This window comes from Saccopteryx leptura, chromosome 6, assembly GCF_036850995.1.
Source record: "Saccopteryx leptura isolate mSacLep1 chromosome 6, mSacLep1_pri_phased_curated, whole genome shotgun sequence".
Lineage (NCBI taxonomy): Eukaryota > Metazoa > Chordata > Mammalia > Chiroptera > Emballonuridae > Saccopteryx > Saccopteryx leptura.
Genome location: NC_089508.1, coordinates 30,359,772 through 30,379,234, shown reverse-complemented (window position 1 = coordinate 30,379,234; position 19,463 = coordinate 30,359,772). Strand labels below are relative to the sequence as shown.

The following is a 19,463-nucleotide window of genomic DNA, read 5'->3' as shown; positions in this document are numbered from 1 at the left end:
CCTGAGGCAGAGGCCACAGAGCCATCCCCAGCGCCCGGGCCATCTTTGCTCCAATGGAGCCTCGGCTGCGGGAGGGGAAGAGAGAGACAGAGAGGAAGGAGAGGGGGAGGGGTGGAGAAGCAAATGGGCGCTTCTCCTGTGTGCCCTGCCGGGAATCAAATCTGGGACTCCTGCACGCCAGGCTGATGCTCTACCACTGAGCCAACCGGCCAGGGCCCACAAAATCTATTTAGAGACATCGGGGATGCTCCTGAAATCAGAGCCGACAGAAGCAGGGGGCAGGGGACTGCAGTCTGGCATTCAGCTGCAGGCCAGCACGGTGCTTTGCTTTGTGTTCCAACGGCCTGTGCTGGGTGGAGGAGACACTCACTTCACCATCACTCCCACCAAGCCCTCCACCTTCATACCAGCTACTTCGCAAATGTACTGACCCTGACTGGAAGGCATCTAAGCTTACAGCCATTGGCCTAGCAGCTCTAGTCCCTGTCACCTTACTATAAAATGTGATTAGCACCTAATGACTACAGTGATGGGCTTTCGGGAAGGAGAAGCAGCCTGCTTTGAGCTGTGCACAAAAAATGCATAGAGTTTGGACAGGCAAAGAGATGAGGCCAGGGTACCCTGAAAGCAAGGTCACTCCCATGGCAAGAGTCAGTGTGATGAGGGCCTACAAGCTGAAAACAGGGTGTGTTCTGGGGGAAAGAGAAAACCAGCCTGGCTTAGGGAAAAGCATCTTTGAGGAAAAGAGGGAAATAAGACAACAAAAACCTCAAGAGAAGATTAAGCTGACATCCAAAATGAGGGAGGCAGGTGTGGCTATTCCCAAAGCAAATACAGCTCACCACTCGCCTCTGTTCTCTCAACTACGAAATTAAGAATAAGGTGATCAGACACGAATGAAATGCAGGTGCTATGGCTGTGAGCAGGGGGATATCACTTCTATTGATAATTATATAAAACTAAGGTACTCTAGGGTCACTGAAACACCCAGCGTGTGCCAACTACGTGGTTGGGAACTCAAGCTGAGGAGTCCAACCTGGGCTCAAAGTCTAATCAGAGGACTGGCAATGAGATATAGAGAAATGGCCGATCCCTCCTGAGCCTCAGTTTCCTTATCTGTAACATAAAGGTACTCACAGTCTTTATAGGGTTGCCACGAGATTTATATGAAAATTCACGTAAAATGCTTAGACAGCGTCTGACCTAAAGAGAGCACTCAACAGGCATTAGTTGTTGTTGTTATTACATAGGAGTTTGACTTCGTCAATACAGCAGAGTACATCTAAATAGTGGAATACTGTGCAATCTTTAAATATCTTGTGGTAAAGAACTATTTACTCACGGAAGAAGGTGGCCACCATACACTGACAAATGGGGGAGGGGAAGCATGCTACAATGTGTATTAGCATTTCCTGTGCATGATTTGAGTGAAAACAAATATGCATAAATGCAAAAACTGGAAAACCGGATGCTGCTTCTTCCTCTTATGTTTTATTTCTGTGTTTCCTAAGAGGAGAAAATAAATTATTTAATAATAAAATAAAATAACACAACCTTCAATTCAGGTAAGGCTTTTCATTTTCCAAAGCTTTTTTCATAGGATCTCATTTTTAAACTAATTTAACTTTTAGTGACCATATTAACCTGTTATTCCACCAAATGCCTACAAGTGAAAAGCCTGAAACCCATCTACTAACTCCCAAAAGGACAATCTTCCTTCCAACAGACCATCTTCCACTAACACTGTTGCTATCAACCAAGCCGCTGGCTTCCCCCAGTCTGACAGAGCAGAGGCCCATAAATCCATTTTTATAGCCAGCGCTTTTACAAGTAGTTTCAAAAAGTGATGTTTATGCTAATGGTGCAATGTGGTAACGCAGTATAAACCATTAGCTCAATCAGGGGTCTGAGCCACACATCCCAGGGCCTGGCTACCCTTGCTTGGCTGTATGATGCTCAGTATCCAAGCTAACAGTTCTTCCCCATGCATGTCCCACACTGAGATTCCCCAGTAAGATGGCCAGCTGCTTCCCCACCAGCCACACTCTCCCTCTTTGCTGGTAACAGGCCCTGATTAGCAGCGGCACCCAATGCGCCCAGAATGAAATACTCCTGTACAAGCCACGACTATGTCAGCACATTCAAACCAATTAATGCAAGCAGATGTGTCGTGCTGGACTTCTGGGAGATTCAGAAGTCAGCCAGAGGAGCCACAGAGCTCAGCCACAGGAGCACCTGTGCTTCTGCTCTCCTCTGCCTCCAGGCCTGTGTGTTAGACCAGATAACAGCCTGTGGGACTGTAAAGTGACCCCTGAGGATACCAGCCAGGTACCAGGATGATGGAGTGAAAATTAGGAGCCTGGGTCCCTGACAACACCATGGAGACACCCTAAAACTCTCTAGACTTCTTTACAAAGACTAATGAATGTATACCTTGTTTTAGCCACTGTTAATTTGGTGGGTATTTTTAAGGTTATGTACACTCAAACCTAAACTTATTGCCAAGTACATATCAACAGAGGATACGATATGCTATACACATTTCACTGCCACTAAACAGCACATGGCTTTTTTAAAGTAGGTGACCAGATGATAAAAACATTTTAATAAATCACTTTTATACCGAACCTTTTCTAATAGCTAGGTGTCTATCACCAACTACTTTTTTTCCCCAAAGACCTCCCCTATTTATACATACTCTTTTCTGTAGAGGTTCAAAGTCAACTAATACATGTAATTCATAGAATTCTGCTCTCATATGACAGTGACCAAAATCCAACTCTCTGGAACACCTAATGAAAGCCTAAGGAGACAGGCCAGTATCCCCAGGTCTGCAAAGCACAAAGAAGTTCTGACTCTCCCAATGGAGGCAAAGACGTGGCATAACATTTTAAAAAATGACTTCCTAGTCATGTACACACAGCAATGAAATAAGAACAACAGTGTCACCAAGGCTCATACAGGATATGCCATGTACAATCCCAGGCAAACAGACAACCGCCAGGGAGGTACCCCTCCTCACGCAGGAGATTTATAGCTGGCGTCAATGTTAACACCAACCATGCAGCCCAGTGGACCCTGTACACTTTTGGACATCAATGATCTTGATGAGATCCTTTCAAATGCCGCCCTATATATAAGTCCAACACCTGCCATGATACCCCGCACATGAAGGCAATCCTAAAACTCACTTAAGGACAAAGAAAGGACTTTGTCTCCTGGATGACAGAATGACACTCAAGTCTCTTGCTCTCTCCTGCAAACAGCGGAACCTTGACAAGTTAGCATTTCCTTCACAAGAGCCTGGACTTTCAGGCACAAATCTCATAAAAGGTAGTCTTGTATTTACAACTTGAAATTATACCCAAAGTTAAAACTTCATGGTAGAAATTAACTTTCACAATTCCATCATCCTAGCCCAAGTTTTTAAGTAGGCTCAATGACATATGGTTAAAGCACTTTGCTTAGTTCTTCCAGCATGCTTAGGATATAAGAAAAAAATAAGGCCCTGGACAGTTTGCTCAGTGGTAGAGCATCAGTCCGGTGTGTGGATATCCCAGGTTTGATTCCCGGTCAGGGCACACAGGAGAAGCAACCATCTGCTTCTCCACTCCTCCCCCTCACTTTCTCTCTCTCTCTCTCTCTCTCTCTCTCTCTCTCTCTCTCTCTCTCTTCCCCTCCTGTAGCCATGGCTCAAGTAGTTCAAGCACCCTGGCCAGGCGCTGAGGATGGCTCCATGGAGCTTCCACCTCAGGTGCTAAAATGAGCTCAGTTGTGAGCACGGCCCCACGTGGGCAGAGCATCGACCCCAGACAGGGGTGGCCGGGTAGATCCCAGTCGGGGCACATACAGGAGTCCGTCTACCTATCTCCCCGCCTGTCACTTGGAAAATAATAATAATAATAATAATAATAATAATAATAATAGAAAGAAACAAACAAATAAACTTCAGCTTCTGCATCATGTTTTACACCAACACGTGCTTCTTCCTGCCCCATCATCCAAAGCAATCTCTAGGTAGAAATTACTTTGAAAAGTGGTCACCAAAAGTTTTAAGGTATTTAATACATTTAAGAACAGAATTTTGGGAGGCCTATATGAGAATAATCATATGATAAAGAGATAGAATAATGGCAGAAGGAGAAAAAAAACCAGATTTCATTTTTTGGAACTTAAATCCTTCACATGCCTTATATCTAAAATACATACTTAATGTTCCATACTCTCACAAGAATAATTTTTTTTTTAGTGCATGCACATACAAGAAAGAGAGACAGAGACGGGAAGGGAGAGAGATGAGAAGCATCAACTTGTAGTTGTGGCACTTCAGTTGTTCACTGATTGCTTTGCATAGGTGCCTTGATGGGGGCGAGGGATGAAGGGGCTCAATCTGAGCCAGTGACCCTTGCTCAAGCTGGTGACCCATGCTCAAACTGATGAACCCACGCTCAAGCCAGTGAACCTGCACTCAAGCCGGCAACCTCAAAGTTTCAAACCTCAGACCTCAGCGTCCCAGGTTGACACTCTATCCACTGTGCCACCACCAGTCAGGCAAGAATGAATTTTCTATTGTAAAAGGGGAAGCAAGTGAGTTGGAGGAGGTAAAAGTAATAAAGGCTATTTAAAGTAAAGTGGAAAGTGTATTTGTATATATACAGTGTGTCCGTAAAGTCATGGTGCACTTTTGACCGGTCACAGGAAAGCAACAAAAGACGATAGAAATGTGAAATCCGCACCAAATAAAAGGAAAACTCTCCCAGTTTCATACCTATTCGGTGCAGTTCGCTGTGGGCTCACACACAGATTTTTTAGGGCTCCTTAGGTAGCTATCCCGTATAGCCTCTACAGACTCATCACTGACTGATGGCCTACCAGAACGGGGTTTCTCCACCAAACTGCCAGTTTCCTTCAACTGCTTATCCCACCGAATAATGTTATTCCTATGTGGTGGCGCTTCGTTATAAACGCGCTGATATTCACATTGCACTTTGGTCACAGATTCGATTTTAGCAAGCCACAGAACACACTGAACTTTCCTCTGTACCGTCCACATCTCAACTGGCATGGCCTGGGCTGCTCCGCTGTATACACGGTGTTATGTCATCATCTGCGCATGCGCACATGCTGCCACATCATCCTACAGAAACTGGGAGGGTTTTCCTTTTATTTGGTGCAGATTTCACATTTCTATTGTCTTTTGTTGCTTTCCTGTGACCGCTCAAAAGTGCACCATGACTTTATGGACACACTGTATATATTTATATATATAAACCACACATGCTCTAAAAATAGCTGGCAGGAATGTCAAATGTAATAGCTATATGCCCTGCAGGAAAACATTATGGGTTATATTTTTCTTTTTGTTCATCTACACTTTTGAGATTTTTTACAACAAAAATACTACTTACAGGATTTTAAAATCTGTTTTCTTAAACAGATTCACAATAGCATCAACAGAAAAGTGAGCCACACCTGCAACAGCCCCAAATGAAACAATGCCTAAAGGATTTCTGCTCTTAAAGCTAAAGGACACAGGCCCTGGCCAGATGGCTCAGTGGTAGAGCGTCGGCCCGGCGTGCAGGAGTCCCAAGTTCAATTCCCAGCCAAGGCACACAGGAGAAGCGCCCATCTGCTTCTCCACCTCTCCCCCTCTCCTTCCTCTCTGTCTCTCTCTTCCCCTCCCGCAGCCAAGGCTCCATTGGAGCAAAGTTGGCCCGGGCACTGAGGATGGCTCTATGGCCTCTGCCTCAGGCGCTAGAATGCCTCTGGTTGCAACAGAGCGACACCCCAGATGGGCAGAGCATCGCCCCCTGGTGGGCATGCAAGGTGGATCCCGGTTGGGCGCATGCGGGAGTCTGTCTGACTGCCTCCCCGTTTACAACTTAAAAAAAAAAAAAAAAAGCTGAAGGACACAGAGAGAGTGAAATCCCTGTTCCCACGTCACACCAAAGTCCTAAGGCCCTCCTCTCTGAACAGGGTGCTCACAGTGATCTCAGGCATATACCATCAGCAAGCTGTACTCTCTATACCACACAGTTTAGGCAAGAGAGAACACAAATGACCACACAAAAGCCAATCCCCAGTACCTGCCGACTCAGCCAAGGAAAGAGACTGCAGTGTTGACCAACTCCCCATTTAATAATGTCTATCATTTGCTTTACGACCCAGTTTATGGACTCTGAGTGTTTCATAAACAGTTACCTCTCAGTTCCCTGCTATTAAACACTAGGGTAGTTAAGACATTAATGAATACTACCCCTAGGCTATCAGGAGGTCTGTAATACCATCAGCCAGGTTGTGCTGTCCAGTTGGTACTGTCACCTGAATCGGCCTCACACTTAAACAACACGCCTCCTCTCCCTTAGAGTCCCTTCTCTGGTGGGTACCTCAAGCTGAGTAATGAAATGCAAACAGGTGGTACAGGTTTGCTTTACCTAATGGCCCACGAAATAGGAAAACACCTTTTATGATAACAGACACACTTCCTTCAAGCAGAAAAATAAATCTATGTTGTTGCTGGGGGGTTTTTTGCACAGTATATGAGAATTATATCTATACATTGCCAAACTTGCCTGTTAATAGGAGCTCAGAATCATCCCAACCCCTCCAGTGCCTCATTCTTTTCTTCCTAAACCAATTCTCCTGGCACTAACTCCAGCCCTACATCTCAACTCAAGGATGGAACAGCTTTTATTGTTTGTTTGTTTGTTTGTATTTTTCTGAAGTGAGAAGCGGGGAGGCAGAGAGACAGAATCCCACATGTGCCCGACTGGGATGCACCCGGCAAGCCTACCAGGGGGTGATGCTCTACCCATCTGAAGTGTCACTCCGTTGCAACAGGAGCCATTCTAGCGCCTGAGGTGGAGGCCATAGAGCCATCCTCAGTGCCTGGGCCAACTTTGCTCCAATGGAGCCTTGGTTGCGGGAAGGGAAAAGAGAGATAGAAAGAAAGGAGAGGGGGAAGGGTGGATAAGCAGATGGGCACTTCTCCTGTGTGCCCTGACCAGGAATCGAACCCGGGACTTCCATATGCAGGGCTGACGCTCTACCACTGAGCAAACCGGACAGGGCAAGGAGGAACAGTTTTAAGCAAGGAATTTCACTGCCCACTAAGAGCCCTTTATGAGTCCACTCCAACTGAAGCCATGCACCGAGTCTGAATGTGCTCTTACGGCCTCCAGCCCCATCTCTTCATACTCACTGTTGCTGGACTTAAGGTCGCGGTGGATGATGGGGACAATTGCCTCATCATGTAAGTAGTTCATCCCTCTGGCAATCTGCACGGCCCAGTTAACCAGAATGTCTGGGGGAATCCTCTTCCCAGATAACACTCTATTCAAAGGTCCCCCACGAGCAAACTCCATGACCAAGCAGAGGTTGGGTTCCTTCAGACACACTCCCCTAAGAGCAATGATGTTGGGGTGCTTCAGCATGGCGAAGAGCTTGGCCTCCTGGCGAACGTTCTCTATGGTCTGGCTGATGTCCTCATCGGGATCGTGGCGAGCTGCTTTCACGGCGACCTCATCCCCAATCCAGAACGCACGATAGACCTTCCCAAAGCCTCCGATGCCAATAATCTCTTCCAGGGTTAGCTCCGCAAAATCAATCTCTAACACTGAGAAAGAGAAGAAAAGAAAGCAAATCAAAAACATTCTGAAAACACCATGTAATCACCCACTGTGTAGAAGCAGAGTTGTCTGTTCACTTGGCTTCTCTTGTCTTCCCCACTATAAGGTAAACTTCACAAGGACAGGAAATGCATTATTCTTAGTAACTAGCACATAAGTCCGAGATAGTGAACCTATGACATGCGTGTCAGCAATGACACGTGTAGTCATTTTCGATGACACATAGCCACATGCGGCCACATACCAGAGAAGTATGGGGCCGCATGCTGAGAAGGACGTTTCATCCTCGGTTCCTGCATGGCCAGGTGCAGTAGCCGAGGATAAAACATTTGCTGTAGTGTAGACACTCTGTGCCAGAGGTCTGTAGGCCAAAGCAATAGAACTCTGGCACAGTGTCTAGTTCTGGGACTTCCGGTTAGGCCGTTAAGGGATATTTGACCTCACTTCCAGCCGGCAGAGCAGGGCGCAGCGGAATGCTGCAGGGAACGCATCTCTGGGGGCCCTGTGATCGCCATTACCAGCAACCACATAACCACAGCAACCATCATCCAATCTACTGTTCTGGGGTGTCATGGATTTCTAATTGACCATCATTACTGAGATAAGTGAGGGGGAGGCTGGGAGAGGCGAGGGCCTGTGCTATGGGTGCCGTTCCCGCCATTAGAAATAGTGGCTGCCATCTTAATTTACATAAGATTCAACTTGCAGAATTTCAAGACAGCATCTGGGCTCAGGTGTTTGTCAATTTGAGGTCAAAGCTTGAGAATCTGGAAAGGTGCCGCTTGGAGAATCAAGAGGAGTGCCACTACGAACAGGAAATGTGGAGTGCCTGGAACCAATTACCAGACACTTAGCACCCTGAAAAATATAGCAATGGCTTTACTCACAATTTTACCCTCTACGTACTTTTGTGAAACCTTATTCTCAGCATTAAATAATATCAAAACCAACAAAAGAAACAGACTGACAGATGAAGTTAGTAGTGCTTGCTTGGGCTTGAAGTGTATAAAATACCAACCTTAAATTGAAGATTTAGCCAATGAAATTCAGCAACAAAAAAGTATTGGGCTAGATATGGTTCTGCTGCTATATGAGCAAAGTGCAACTGTAACCTCACGAAAACTCTGTTCCAAATCTTCAGTCTCATTGTCTTTACCTGGCTTACTCATACTCATCTCTCAGGTTGCAGCTTTAACATTAATTTCCTCAAGGAACTTTTCCTAACCCCCAACTAAATGGGCTTAAGTCTCCATCATACACTTCCATGGCAGTCTCTATTTGGCAAGACTTACCAAGGTGGCATTACTTGTTCAAGGCCTGCTGTCCTGCTAGATTGCGAGATCCCCAGGGAAAGATTGTGTCTGCCCTATTCACCACTGTACTCACCATGCCAAATATTCAGTAGGTGAAGTAAAAGGGGGGTGGGGGGAAAATATAACTCAGTAGGAAATAATCCAAACTTAGATCTGAAAGAAAAAATTAAACTGAACCTCCTAAAACAAATATAGAGAATAGTCTGTACTTTGGTTAAAAACAAAACACACACACAAAACCAACCAACCAACCAAAAAAAAAAGAAGTTTTACTAAAAAAAACTAAGAAACCAAAGATATATTTCTGAACTTTTGGCAAGACCAAAAGAAGAACTGCCACTGCTTCCTTCTACGGCCGACCCCATGATGCCGCCATTCTCCACTCAGATGCTGGAGGTACTACTCCAAACTGTTCTTCCTTAATGATAGCGTTTCTATCCTATCTAGGGCTGACAGTCATTTGTACTTTGTAATGCAACTGGCAGTCTAGTCTGCACAGGGATAACTCTTAGGAGAAGTCGTTGGACTGCCTTTAAGTATACAAGAAGTATAGCCCGTCTTGCCTCCCAAAGTTCCAAGTGTTCAAGCTTATCACCCCTCCTAGCGCTCTACCTGAGAATGTATGGTGTGGCAGGTCCTACAGACTAGCAAGCAGCATCCATTCTAAAATCCTTCCAGTAGGCCTTTCAGTACTACAGAGGCCAGAAAGCTGAACACTCCATTTCCCAGACTCCCTGACAGCTGGAGTTCTGGATGCAGATTAGATTCTGCCAATTAGATGCAGAAGATTGGGGAGGCAGAAGTGAGATGGAGACCATATCCTTGCTGCTTCTCCTGGCAAGCCTGGCTGTGGAGAAGAGAGGGTTTTATGCAACAGCACGTCAGTGTCCAACCATTAGCTCTGTGGATGTAGAGAGGCATGGTGCAAGGCTGAGTGGAAGCCTAATATTGGATTGCAACAACAACCGGGTATTCTTGAAGTCAACAGCTTTAGTGACAACTCCTGATTCTGCACCTTCCCAGTCAGAGAAGTAGCAGCTTGCCTGGTGGGCCAGGTCTATAATGTTCTGGGAGTTTTTCCCATAGAGTCCCTTCTCCCTACCCTCCCAATAATTCTGTAAGCACTTAATTTCCTGTGCTAGAGGACTTTCTGCTTAAAATAGCTTGAGTGTTTCCAGGTCCTAAAATGAAACCAGACATTACTAATTTTTGCCTTATCTCATCTATATAACTGAGAAAAACATATGCCTATGTTAAAGAGAGATAAGAAACTCTCTTGGAGAAAAATATGTTAGGAGTCTCTTGGATCATGGAAGGAAGGAAAATTCATTTTTTTTCTACTAGATTTTCCACTGGTGAAAAGATGCATGCCTATTTATCAAATTTGTATTTACACATCTATTTCCTCAACCGAATACCTGAATTCTCCTTAGGGAATGAATTGTTGTATTTTCTCTTGTACCCTGCCTTCTTGCCTCTGGTCTGAAGCTTAGTTGTGAATACATAAGAGATGTTAAATATTTATTTAAATGTATATTGATTTAAAAGATGTGATTCTGAACGAGGGTGCTGAAAGGACAGCTCCTCCAGTGGCATTTTGCAGAGGACAGAAAACCTCCGTGGGGAAGGCAAAGCAATGATCTTGCTTTGGGTAGAACATAAACTCTCAGGTTCTTGCTATTTAGTTAAGTAAAATATTATGACCAGACTTCAAGAAAAGTATAGAACACAGCTTACAAGCAGGTGGAAGACAGAACAGAGGGGAATGGAGGCAAGGGAGGAAGGTCCTTTCTTTTCCCTCCCCTGCTAAGAAGGCCCCTGGAGAAAGAAGTAGACCTCCAGTTGCTGCTGAGTGATGTGGGGCTCTCCTTTCCTTCCCCGCTCCAGTCAAGGCCTCATTTTAAGTAAGAATCAGGTCAAATTGCATTCACCACATTTTTCAGTTTCTGTGGAAGGACATTTCCAGGAATATCAGGAACAAAACCTCACTTCTTTAATTTTTGGAAGCAAGATGTTATTCCCTCTCAATTATATCCTTGGAAATGAAATGTTTAGGCATATTCTGGTGGATTTGGGCAAGTAAATGATACATATCTCACTCATTCGAAAATCTTAAGTACATCTGACAATGCATCCTTGTATTTCTAGGGGTGCAAGAAAAAAAGTAAATTAGTAATAACCTTTCATTTATGCCTTGCTTAAAAATAGATACAACTCTCCTATAGAAGAAACTTAAAAAAAATTCCTACTTATCTCTCAAGATGATATATCTCCCAAGAGAGCTCCTGAGTTTTTATTTGTGAGCTCCATAGAGAGCTATATCTTAATATCTAAATTGGAGGGGATAAAAGCATTATATAAATACTATTAGGTAACTTAGAGTATCACTATTATCAATATATTTCTCTTTGCCATAAGATTTAGTGATTTCCCCCTCTTCTGTTTTAAATAAAGTTTGAAGCAAAAATTACACTTTGAAAGCAATATTTAAAACTAAAATGGAACTTAGTGTCTTCTATTCACAATCTGGTGTCACAATTCATGCTCCAGTCAGGAAGTTCAAAAGGGTAACTAGGGAAAAGTTGTCAGTAGCTCAAACTTCATTCCAAATCTTTGTGGAGACAGGTTGTCAATCACCTTTAACTTCTGACACTAACTGAACTGACAGTCATTAGCATAGAGATCAGAAGTACATCCGTCAACAAATTCCCCTGTTCGTCTTTATCGAAGTGCTGCACTAAAATTATATATTTACATCACCAATTTCCCTCATGTGTGACATATAAGCAACTTCTTATCATTTCTTTATTCCTGGGTATCTAACACAGTATCCATTTTTCACTAGGCCATCTAATTGGTTTTTGACTGGAATTACATTTTCTGAATTATCAAGAATTAATTCCAGTCACGATCAGAAGTCCTGGTGATGCTAAATAAAACAGCTTACCAGAATCTTCAACTGCCACATTCTTCAAGTGAATTCTTTCAGTAAGCACAAGGTACTTCCCACTTTCTCATCAACTGAGTTCTAGATTTAGGAATCCACTCTACGCAGGGTAACTTTTGTTACAATAAAGATTAAGTCCTGGGCAACCAATGGAGAAGGAGCTTCTAATGTAGCACACTGGACGCGTCTGGCTCTCTGTGGATGGGTTCCTCCAGCCTCAGTCATATTCACTCCTGACTGCTCTGACAGCAGAGAGTACAGACAGTAAGGAAACTGAGGCCCTGCTCATGAGCCCCACACCACTCTTTTTCTCTAACTTTAGCTTTCTCTGAAAAAAAAAAAAAAATCACAAACTTAACCTACTAAGAACCTTGAAAGCTGCCTTTATGTTTAAAACTACACTGTTTTCTAACACACTAGGCCATTCATCTTCGACACTACTTCAGACACTGTGGTGGGACCCTTAGCCTTCATCTTCCCAGTACGAATGCCAAAAAGATATAATGCCTAGAAATAACTTATTTTGTTGTCTCCACATACTATCAAAATGCAGAAATGGGAAGTTTTTAATTGAATGAGAGGGAGAGAGAAACAAAGGGAACTAAAATGCCAATAAGAAAAAAGAGTAGAAAAACTGGGCAAGAGATTATAATTTTGGTATCAAGTGATGGTATTTAATAAATATCTTAAGAGAATAATACAATTATTCTGGTGGAAATAAGTTACAGAGCCAGAAGATAAGTATCACAAATGAAATTTTAAAGCTAGATGTTTAAAGTTGGCCATTGGTGATGATTTTTAAAAATCAACTAAGACAAAAAGCATACAAAATATGAAATACAGAGTGACAAGTATCTGTTAACAATACTATTTTTTTAATCAAAAAAGAAATTATGGAAGCCCTCAAATACAAACTAGTAAGCTATACTGGGAGATAGCGACATCTTTCTGCTGAAGCCACCTAGCAGCGTTGATTAAGGGATTTTAATGGCAACATAACTCCTTCGAAAAATAACAAAGGAAATTTCATTTCAGGGTGTGGAACAGGGGACTCCTGGGAAATTGGTGGAAACCAGGACACTGGAAGACAGGCTCTGGGAGGGTCCTTTGGGTATGGTCCCCCTGAGATTTGGCAAATACCAAATATAGGCAAGGATCTAGGGTGAGAAGAAAGAAGATAATGTATTGTCTTAACATTCTGGGTGTCAGGGACTAGGATTTAGCCACTGTACCTTGACCTCCTGATCTCTCATGGGAGAATGACATACTTTCCCCTCTCTAATCATTTCTCTACCCATCACCTGCTCCACCACACAACACACATCCCTCTTAGCACCTTATTCACTGAGACACCTGAAGTACAACTTCTGAGTTACAAGATTAGGATCCAAGAAATCAACACGACATTTCAAAGACTCTTCTGCCCTGAGTTCACACAGGCTTCTGGGACTTGTCAGCCAACCCAAATGCCTTTAAGGGGCGGGGACAGACGACAGAAGGTGCCAAGAGGTCCCAGACTTGGGGACTAAGGTTAGGACAGAAACCACCAGTTTGTCTGATATCCTTCCAGATTTCTTTTTGGGGAGTTGGGGGTTGGGGGTGGGAAATGGGTACATTCTCATGCTGGGGCTTCAGGAAGTGGGATCAGAAGTTCCTGCTGCGGTGGTCAGATGAAGGTTAAGCCCAGCGCCTGAGGTTCCAGGCAAGGCCTGCGGCGTCTCAATCTTACCCACTGCACCGGCCACAGCCCCTGCGGCCCGGGCGCGCGCGCCCGCGCGCGCACACCCCCACCCCCAGGTCAACCTTTCCCCACCCTCCACCTAACCCTCCAGGAGGGCTCCCACCTCTCCACGGCCACCCTCAGGTCAACCTTTCCCCACCCTCCACCTAACCCTCCAGGAGGGCTCCCACCTCTCCACGGCCACCCCCAGGTCAACCTTTCCCCACTCTCCACCTAACCCTCCAGGAGGGCTCCCACCTCTCCACGGCCACCCTCAGGTCAACCTTTCCCCACCCTCCACCTAATCCTCCAGGAGGGCTCCCACCTCTCCACGGCCACCCCCAGGTCAACCTTTCCCCACCCTCCACCTAACCCTCCAGGAGGGCTCCCACCTCTCCACGGCCACCCCCAGGTCAACCTTTCCCCACCCTCCACCTAACCCTCCAGGAGGGCTCCCACCTCTCCACGGCCACCCCCAGGCCTCCATCACTCCCCCCTCCCCGCCAGGTAGGTCCCGGGCCCCGCCTTCGCCTTACACTGAATGGGCGGGTAGCAACTGGGGTCCTCGCCACCGGGCTGGCAGCGGCTGGAGAAGACGCTGCGCGGGGTCACGTAGTTGCTGGGGAAGATGCCCACCCGCTGGTTCAGCTGCCCGGTCCACCAGCCCTCGTCGCCGGACACCTGCGAGTCCTTGGACAGCACCTCCACTACGTCGCCCAGCCGCAGGGTCAATTCGTCCTCGCCCGCTGCCTCGTACTCGAACACGGCAGTCCAGTAGGGCAGCGGCGCGTCGGAGCCCAGCTCCCCGGGAACCGCCGCCGCCTCCTCCTCCTCTTCCTCCTCCTCCTCGGCCCCGGCTCCCGCTCCATCCTCCCCCGGTGGGGCGGCAGCGGCGGCGCTCGCCAGGCAGCCGAGAAGCGCTCTGGAGGGCTCCATGGAGCGGCCGATCCATAGGGTGCGGGGCTGCCGCCGCCCGCAGGAGCCGCCGCCGCCTATTGTTCATGCGGCTCCGCAGAGCTGGGGGGGACCCCCTCCCCCGACGGCGGCCGCAGGTAGGGCCGGGGCTGGCGGGACGGCGAGAGCTGGCTGCCTAGGGCTGGCGTGGCAAGTGCAACGAGCGCGACTGCTCACCACAGCATGGGGTGAGCCCCCGCCCGCGCGCTCGCCCCCTGGGGGCGGCCTGGCACCTCCGCCGCGGCTACCTGCTAACGCAGCCGGTGCCCGCCGCCGCCCGCCAGCGGCCGCTCCCCTCTCCGCGCCGCGCCCCGCCCCCAAGGGCCGCCAGCCCGCCCAGAACCACCTGACGCGGTCCTGGCTCCGCCCCAGCCCTGCGGACCCGAAGGGGCGGGGCTTGCCGGCGCCCGGGTCCGCCCCTGAGCCAGCCCACCTTCCCATTGGCCGCCGCCGCCGACCGGTCCACAGGTTCTCCGGGCTGTGGTGGAAGCACCCGGGCCCGCCACCCGGCCCGCCCTCTCCACTCCCAGCTACTACGTCGCCCACCCCCTCGCTCCCGCCCTCTTTTGAGAGCTTCCTTATTCTAAAACCCGCAGGTCACACAGTTCTCTCTCCCATTGGCCCGCCGCAGCTCCAACCATTGGCCCGAGGTACCTGTCCATTTCCTGGGAGTTCAACACCTCCCCGCTGGATGGAGGCTGCGGCCTTATTGGGTGCAGAAGGAGAGATGGGTGGATCCTAAAAGGTAAAGCCGAGAGACTTCATTCCGACCAAAAAGGCTAAAGAAGGCTGTTCCCTTTGTTTGCAGTGACTAGTTGAGGCTCTGTTGGGCAGCACCGGTGTTTTTCATCCTACAGTGAGCTTTTGAAAGTGAGCAGAGAAGGGTGCTGGGTTGCAGCCCCTGTGAGAGCATTTTCTTTTCCATCTCCCTCTTAAGAGTTGGAGTCTCCCCTCTTAAATCTATCTGCCTTTGCCCAACAAGGTGGACCACCTTCAGCTCCCACAAGACTGAATAGCATTCCTCCACTCCACCACCGAAACCTTTCATTTCTTATTTAAGGTCTGCAGGCCCATTGGAATGTTCCTTAGAAAAACTCAACTGCAGTTCTTGCCTTTATGAAGTGTGCACATAGTCCTCCCTTTCCTGGGTTTCTGTAAGAAGAGATTCCAATACCGTGGTTTCTAGAATTCAGAAAGACGAGAGACCATCATACAGGGGCTTCGAATGGCGGCTGGGAAAACTACAGCGAAGTCGGCTTGGTCTCTCTGAAGAGACAGCTTTTCTTTACCATTGTGGATTCCTTTCACCTGGGTGAACTGCACCTCAGGTCATGGGGACCTATATGGAAATCAGGATAAGATCCAAAGGAGATGAGAGAGAGAGAGAGAGAGAGAGAGGAAGGGAGGGAGGGAGGAAGGGGGAAATAAAACAAAAATAGAAGAATCAAAGTAGAATATATATACAAGAGGATGCTGCAGCTCACGATCAAGAGCTGACCATTTTCTACATCCTTTTGTTATTCTCTGTCTCCCAAACATTAAGAATGAAATAGGCAGTCCCTACGGTTTCTTCTGTGCTTTAATACTGTCATAGCAAGAAGATTTCCAATGAGAAGGTTTTCTGGCATTTCGAAACAACTCAATGCTAAAAGATCTAGTCCAATCTCGACCAAACTGCCTTACCGTTTCCCCTTTAGTGGTAAGAACAGATACAATTTGTTTAGCAAGAGTTAGTGCTTCACTAAGTATTTTTTGTTTAATTTTCCTCTAGGGTTAATTGTTGGACAAACTGGAAACAGTGGGGGAGTTGGGAAAGATAAGTGAGGCTGGCATCTTTGGCGGCTGCATGACCTTGGGGAAGTACTTAACATTCTAGTGCAGTGTACTCATCCCTAAAGTGAGGGGGTGAACTGGAAGAGCTCCTGTTTTGTAGGCCTGATAGTCTGATTTCACACAAGTGGCTACACTGTATCTTCACACATTTGAGGTCCTAAAGAAGAGAGATTGGAGTGCTGTTCAGAAGAGCATCCAGAGTAGGTCTTCAGAAAGGACTTCTAAGTAGATGCCCTATGTTCAGCTTCTTGTACATAAGATCAGTGAACTGGAAAAGATACAGCTGAGTCTTTGAGTCAATCTCTAGGTTTTGCTTAAGACAAAATATTCCAGCCCCAAGCAGAAGAGAGCAGGATAATTGAGATAGAGGTACTTTGTGTTTTTAAAAAGGCCACAAAAGCCTGACAGGTGGTGGCGCAGTGGGTAGTCAACCTGGGACATTGAGGACCCAGGTTTGAAACTCAGGTCACAGGCTTGAGCGTGGGCTCACCAGCTTGAGGGTGGGGTTGCCAGTTTGAGCATGGGATCATAGACATGACCCCAAGGTTGCTGGCTTGAGCAAGGGGTCACTTGCTCTGCTGTAGTCAAGCACTCACCCCAGTCAAGGCACATATGAGAAAGCAATCAATGAACAACTAAAGTGCCACAACTATGAGTTGATGTTTCTTTCTTTTTTTTTTTTTTCTGAAGCTGGAAACGGGGAGAGACAGTCAGACAGACTCCCGCATGCGCCCTACAGGGATCCACCCAGCACGCCCACCAGGGGCAACGCTCTGCCCACCAGGGGGCGATGTTCTGCCCCTCCGGGCGTTGCTCTGTTGCCACCAGAGCCACTCTAGCGCCTGGGGCAGAGGCCAAGGAGCCATCCCCAGCGCCCCGGGCCATCTTTGCTCCAATGGAGCCTGGGCTGCGGGAGGGGAAGAGAGAGACAGAGAGGAAGGAGAGGGGGAGGGGTGGAGAAGCAGATGGGCGCTTCTCCTGTGTGCCCTGGCCGGGAATCGAACCCGGGACTTCTGCACGCCAGGCCGACGCTCTACCACTGAGCCAACCGGCCAGGGCCGAGTTGATGTTTCTCATCTCCTTTCCTGTCTGTCCCTCTCTCAAACGCACACGCAAAAAAGAAAAAAAAAGACAAGAAAAAAGGTTTTCTGGATAAAAATGTTTTTGAGGAAAAAGGAATTTTACAAAATGGTGTAGACATACACAGAGAGAAACAGAAAAAAAATCACTAAAAAGACAGAAAATTGTCAGTGATGGGTCTCTATCAAGTAGCAGAATTATAAGTAACTGGAGTAATTGGCAATTTTTATTGTCATTTTGCTTATCAGTAATTTTGTATGTGTTACTATATAATTTTGTGGCTCTTTGTTTCTCCCCCACCCAGAGGAGAAAGAGAAAGAAATCCTTGATCCCTCTCAGTAGGAAAAGTCTAACTCCTCATATAATCTAAATCTTTAATACCATGGCATGTATTTAGGACCTCATGAAGAGTCATTCATCAAACATTTCAGGAAGTCAGTGAGTAAATATTTGTTGAATGGGTAAGTGATGGAATTCAAATGAGGGAAGATTTCTTCAGGCTGAGTTTGTCTAGCAGAGTTTCATGGAAGAGGCAGAACCGAAGCTGGTCCTGGTATGGAGTCGAGCCCAGGAGAACTCATGTTCAGGAAAGGAGGGCAGGTGTGGGCACAGCACAGAGATGGGAAACTTCGCTAGAGTAAGCCCATCTGGACGTAATAAAAGGATGAGAAAGAACTCTGAAAAGATAGGTTGAGACCAGATTGTAGAGGGTCCTGTAATCACATGATTCATATTAATAATTACTTGATTATTTGTGATGATTTAATGTCCAGTTCTTTTACCACAAGGACAGGGACCCGTCTGTCTGGTTTTCCACTGTTCTCCAGCACCTAGAGAGTGTCTAGCACATAAGTGGCTCTCAGTATGTATTTGTGACTGAGAGGTTGGCTAGAGTACCCAGCTAAAAAGCCTGGGTTTTGTTTAGCAGATAGAAGATTACCACAGAAAGCTTTTGAGCAAGGCTGTGAGGTGGTCAAATGTTACTGTCAATGAGGGCTAGAATAGATGAGAAAAGCCTAAGGAGGTGCTTCGGTTTAGCACTGAAGGCTGTGTACTTCTTGATTAGTGGAGAACAGAAAGCACAGAGCTGGAAATTAATGTACTGGATAGCAATCATAGAAATACCAGCCTGAGACAAGAGAGAGTGCAAAAGGGGGAAATAAAATTGACTATATAAAAGGAGGGCAGAGTGCAAAAGAATTTAAAAGCCAGGTGGAATTTCTGAGATTTTACCACTATTTAGGTTTTGAGTAGCAAGTGACAAATGTCACCTCTAAATGGGACCATTTTCTCCACCCCACTGAAGATCATAGCGTAAGGCGGGGATAATAGAATCACAGTCAATGATGCAGCTTGGCGCTGCTACACTTACATCAGAAGGTCATAATTTATTATGGCTCTGCCCACTGGGAATCCTGGGACTTTGGGCAAGGTATCTGTGTGAACACCAATTTCCTCATTTTTAAATAGATGTAAAAGAGAAACTGCTTCTTCTAGAGGCGTATAGGATTAAATGAAATAAAAGCTCCTAGCATGCTGCATAGCATCTTCTAACAACTCAGCATATTTATTTTCTTCTTTCTTCTGCCCATCACCTTCAGGGACATCCTTTAATTACACCCTAGAATACTGCAAAGGCTTCTTGACTGGAAATTAAACTGGGGATTTTCCCTAAAAAAGGGGGGGGGCCCGACCTGTGGTGGCGCAGTGGGATAAAGCGTCGACCTGGAACACTGAGGTTGCCGGTTCAAAACCTTGGGGTTGCCCGGTCAAGGCACATATGGGAGTTGATGCTTCCTGCTCCTCCCCCTTCTCTCTCTCTCTCTCTCCCCTCTCTCTAAAAAATCAATAAATAAAATACTAAAAAAACAGGATCAGTCCATTTAAAAAAAGGGGGGGGAATGAGAAGAAAAGAAAAGAAAGAAGAGAGGGAGGGAGAAAAGAGGATGGGATTAGGAATGATTTTCTGTTCTTTGTCCCATACTAAT

General features: G+C 46.5%; 1 protein-coding gene across 2 annotated transcripts in view; it reads right to left on the bottom strand.

Annotated features, from left to right (window-relative positions):
• Positions 1-14,852, bottom strand: part of MAP3K9 (mitogen-activated protein kinase kinase kinase 9) — a 78,525-nt gene extending 63,673 nt beyond the window's left edge. For both annotated transcript variants that reach the window (XM_066344583.1, XM_066344582.1), the window contains exons 1-2: positions 14,145-14,852; positions 7,202-7,615 (exon numbers count right to left, since the gene is read on the bottom strand). In XM_066344583.1, coding sequence (XP_066200680.1) covers positions 7,202-7,615; positions 14,145-14,544 — 814 coding nt within the window. In that variant the 5' untranslated portion in view covers positions 14,545-14,852. The remainder of the gene's footprint in view (positions 1-7,201; positions 7,616-14,144) is intronic.
• Between the last annotated feature and the right edge of the window lie 4,611 nt (positions 14,853-19,463).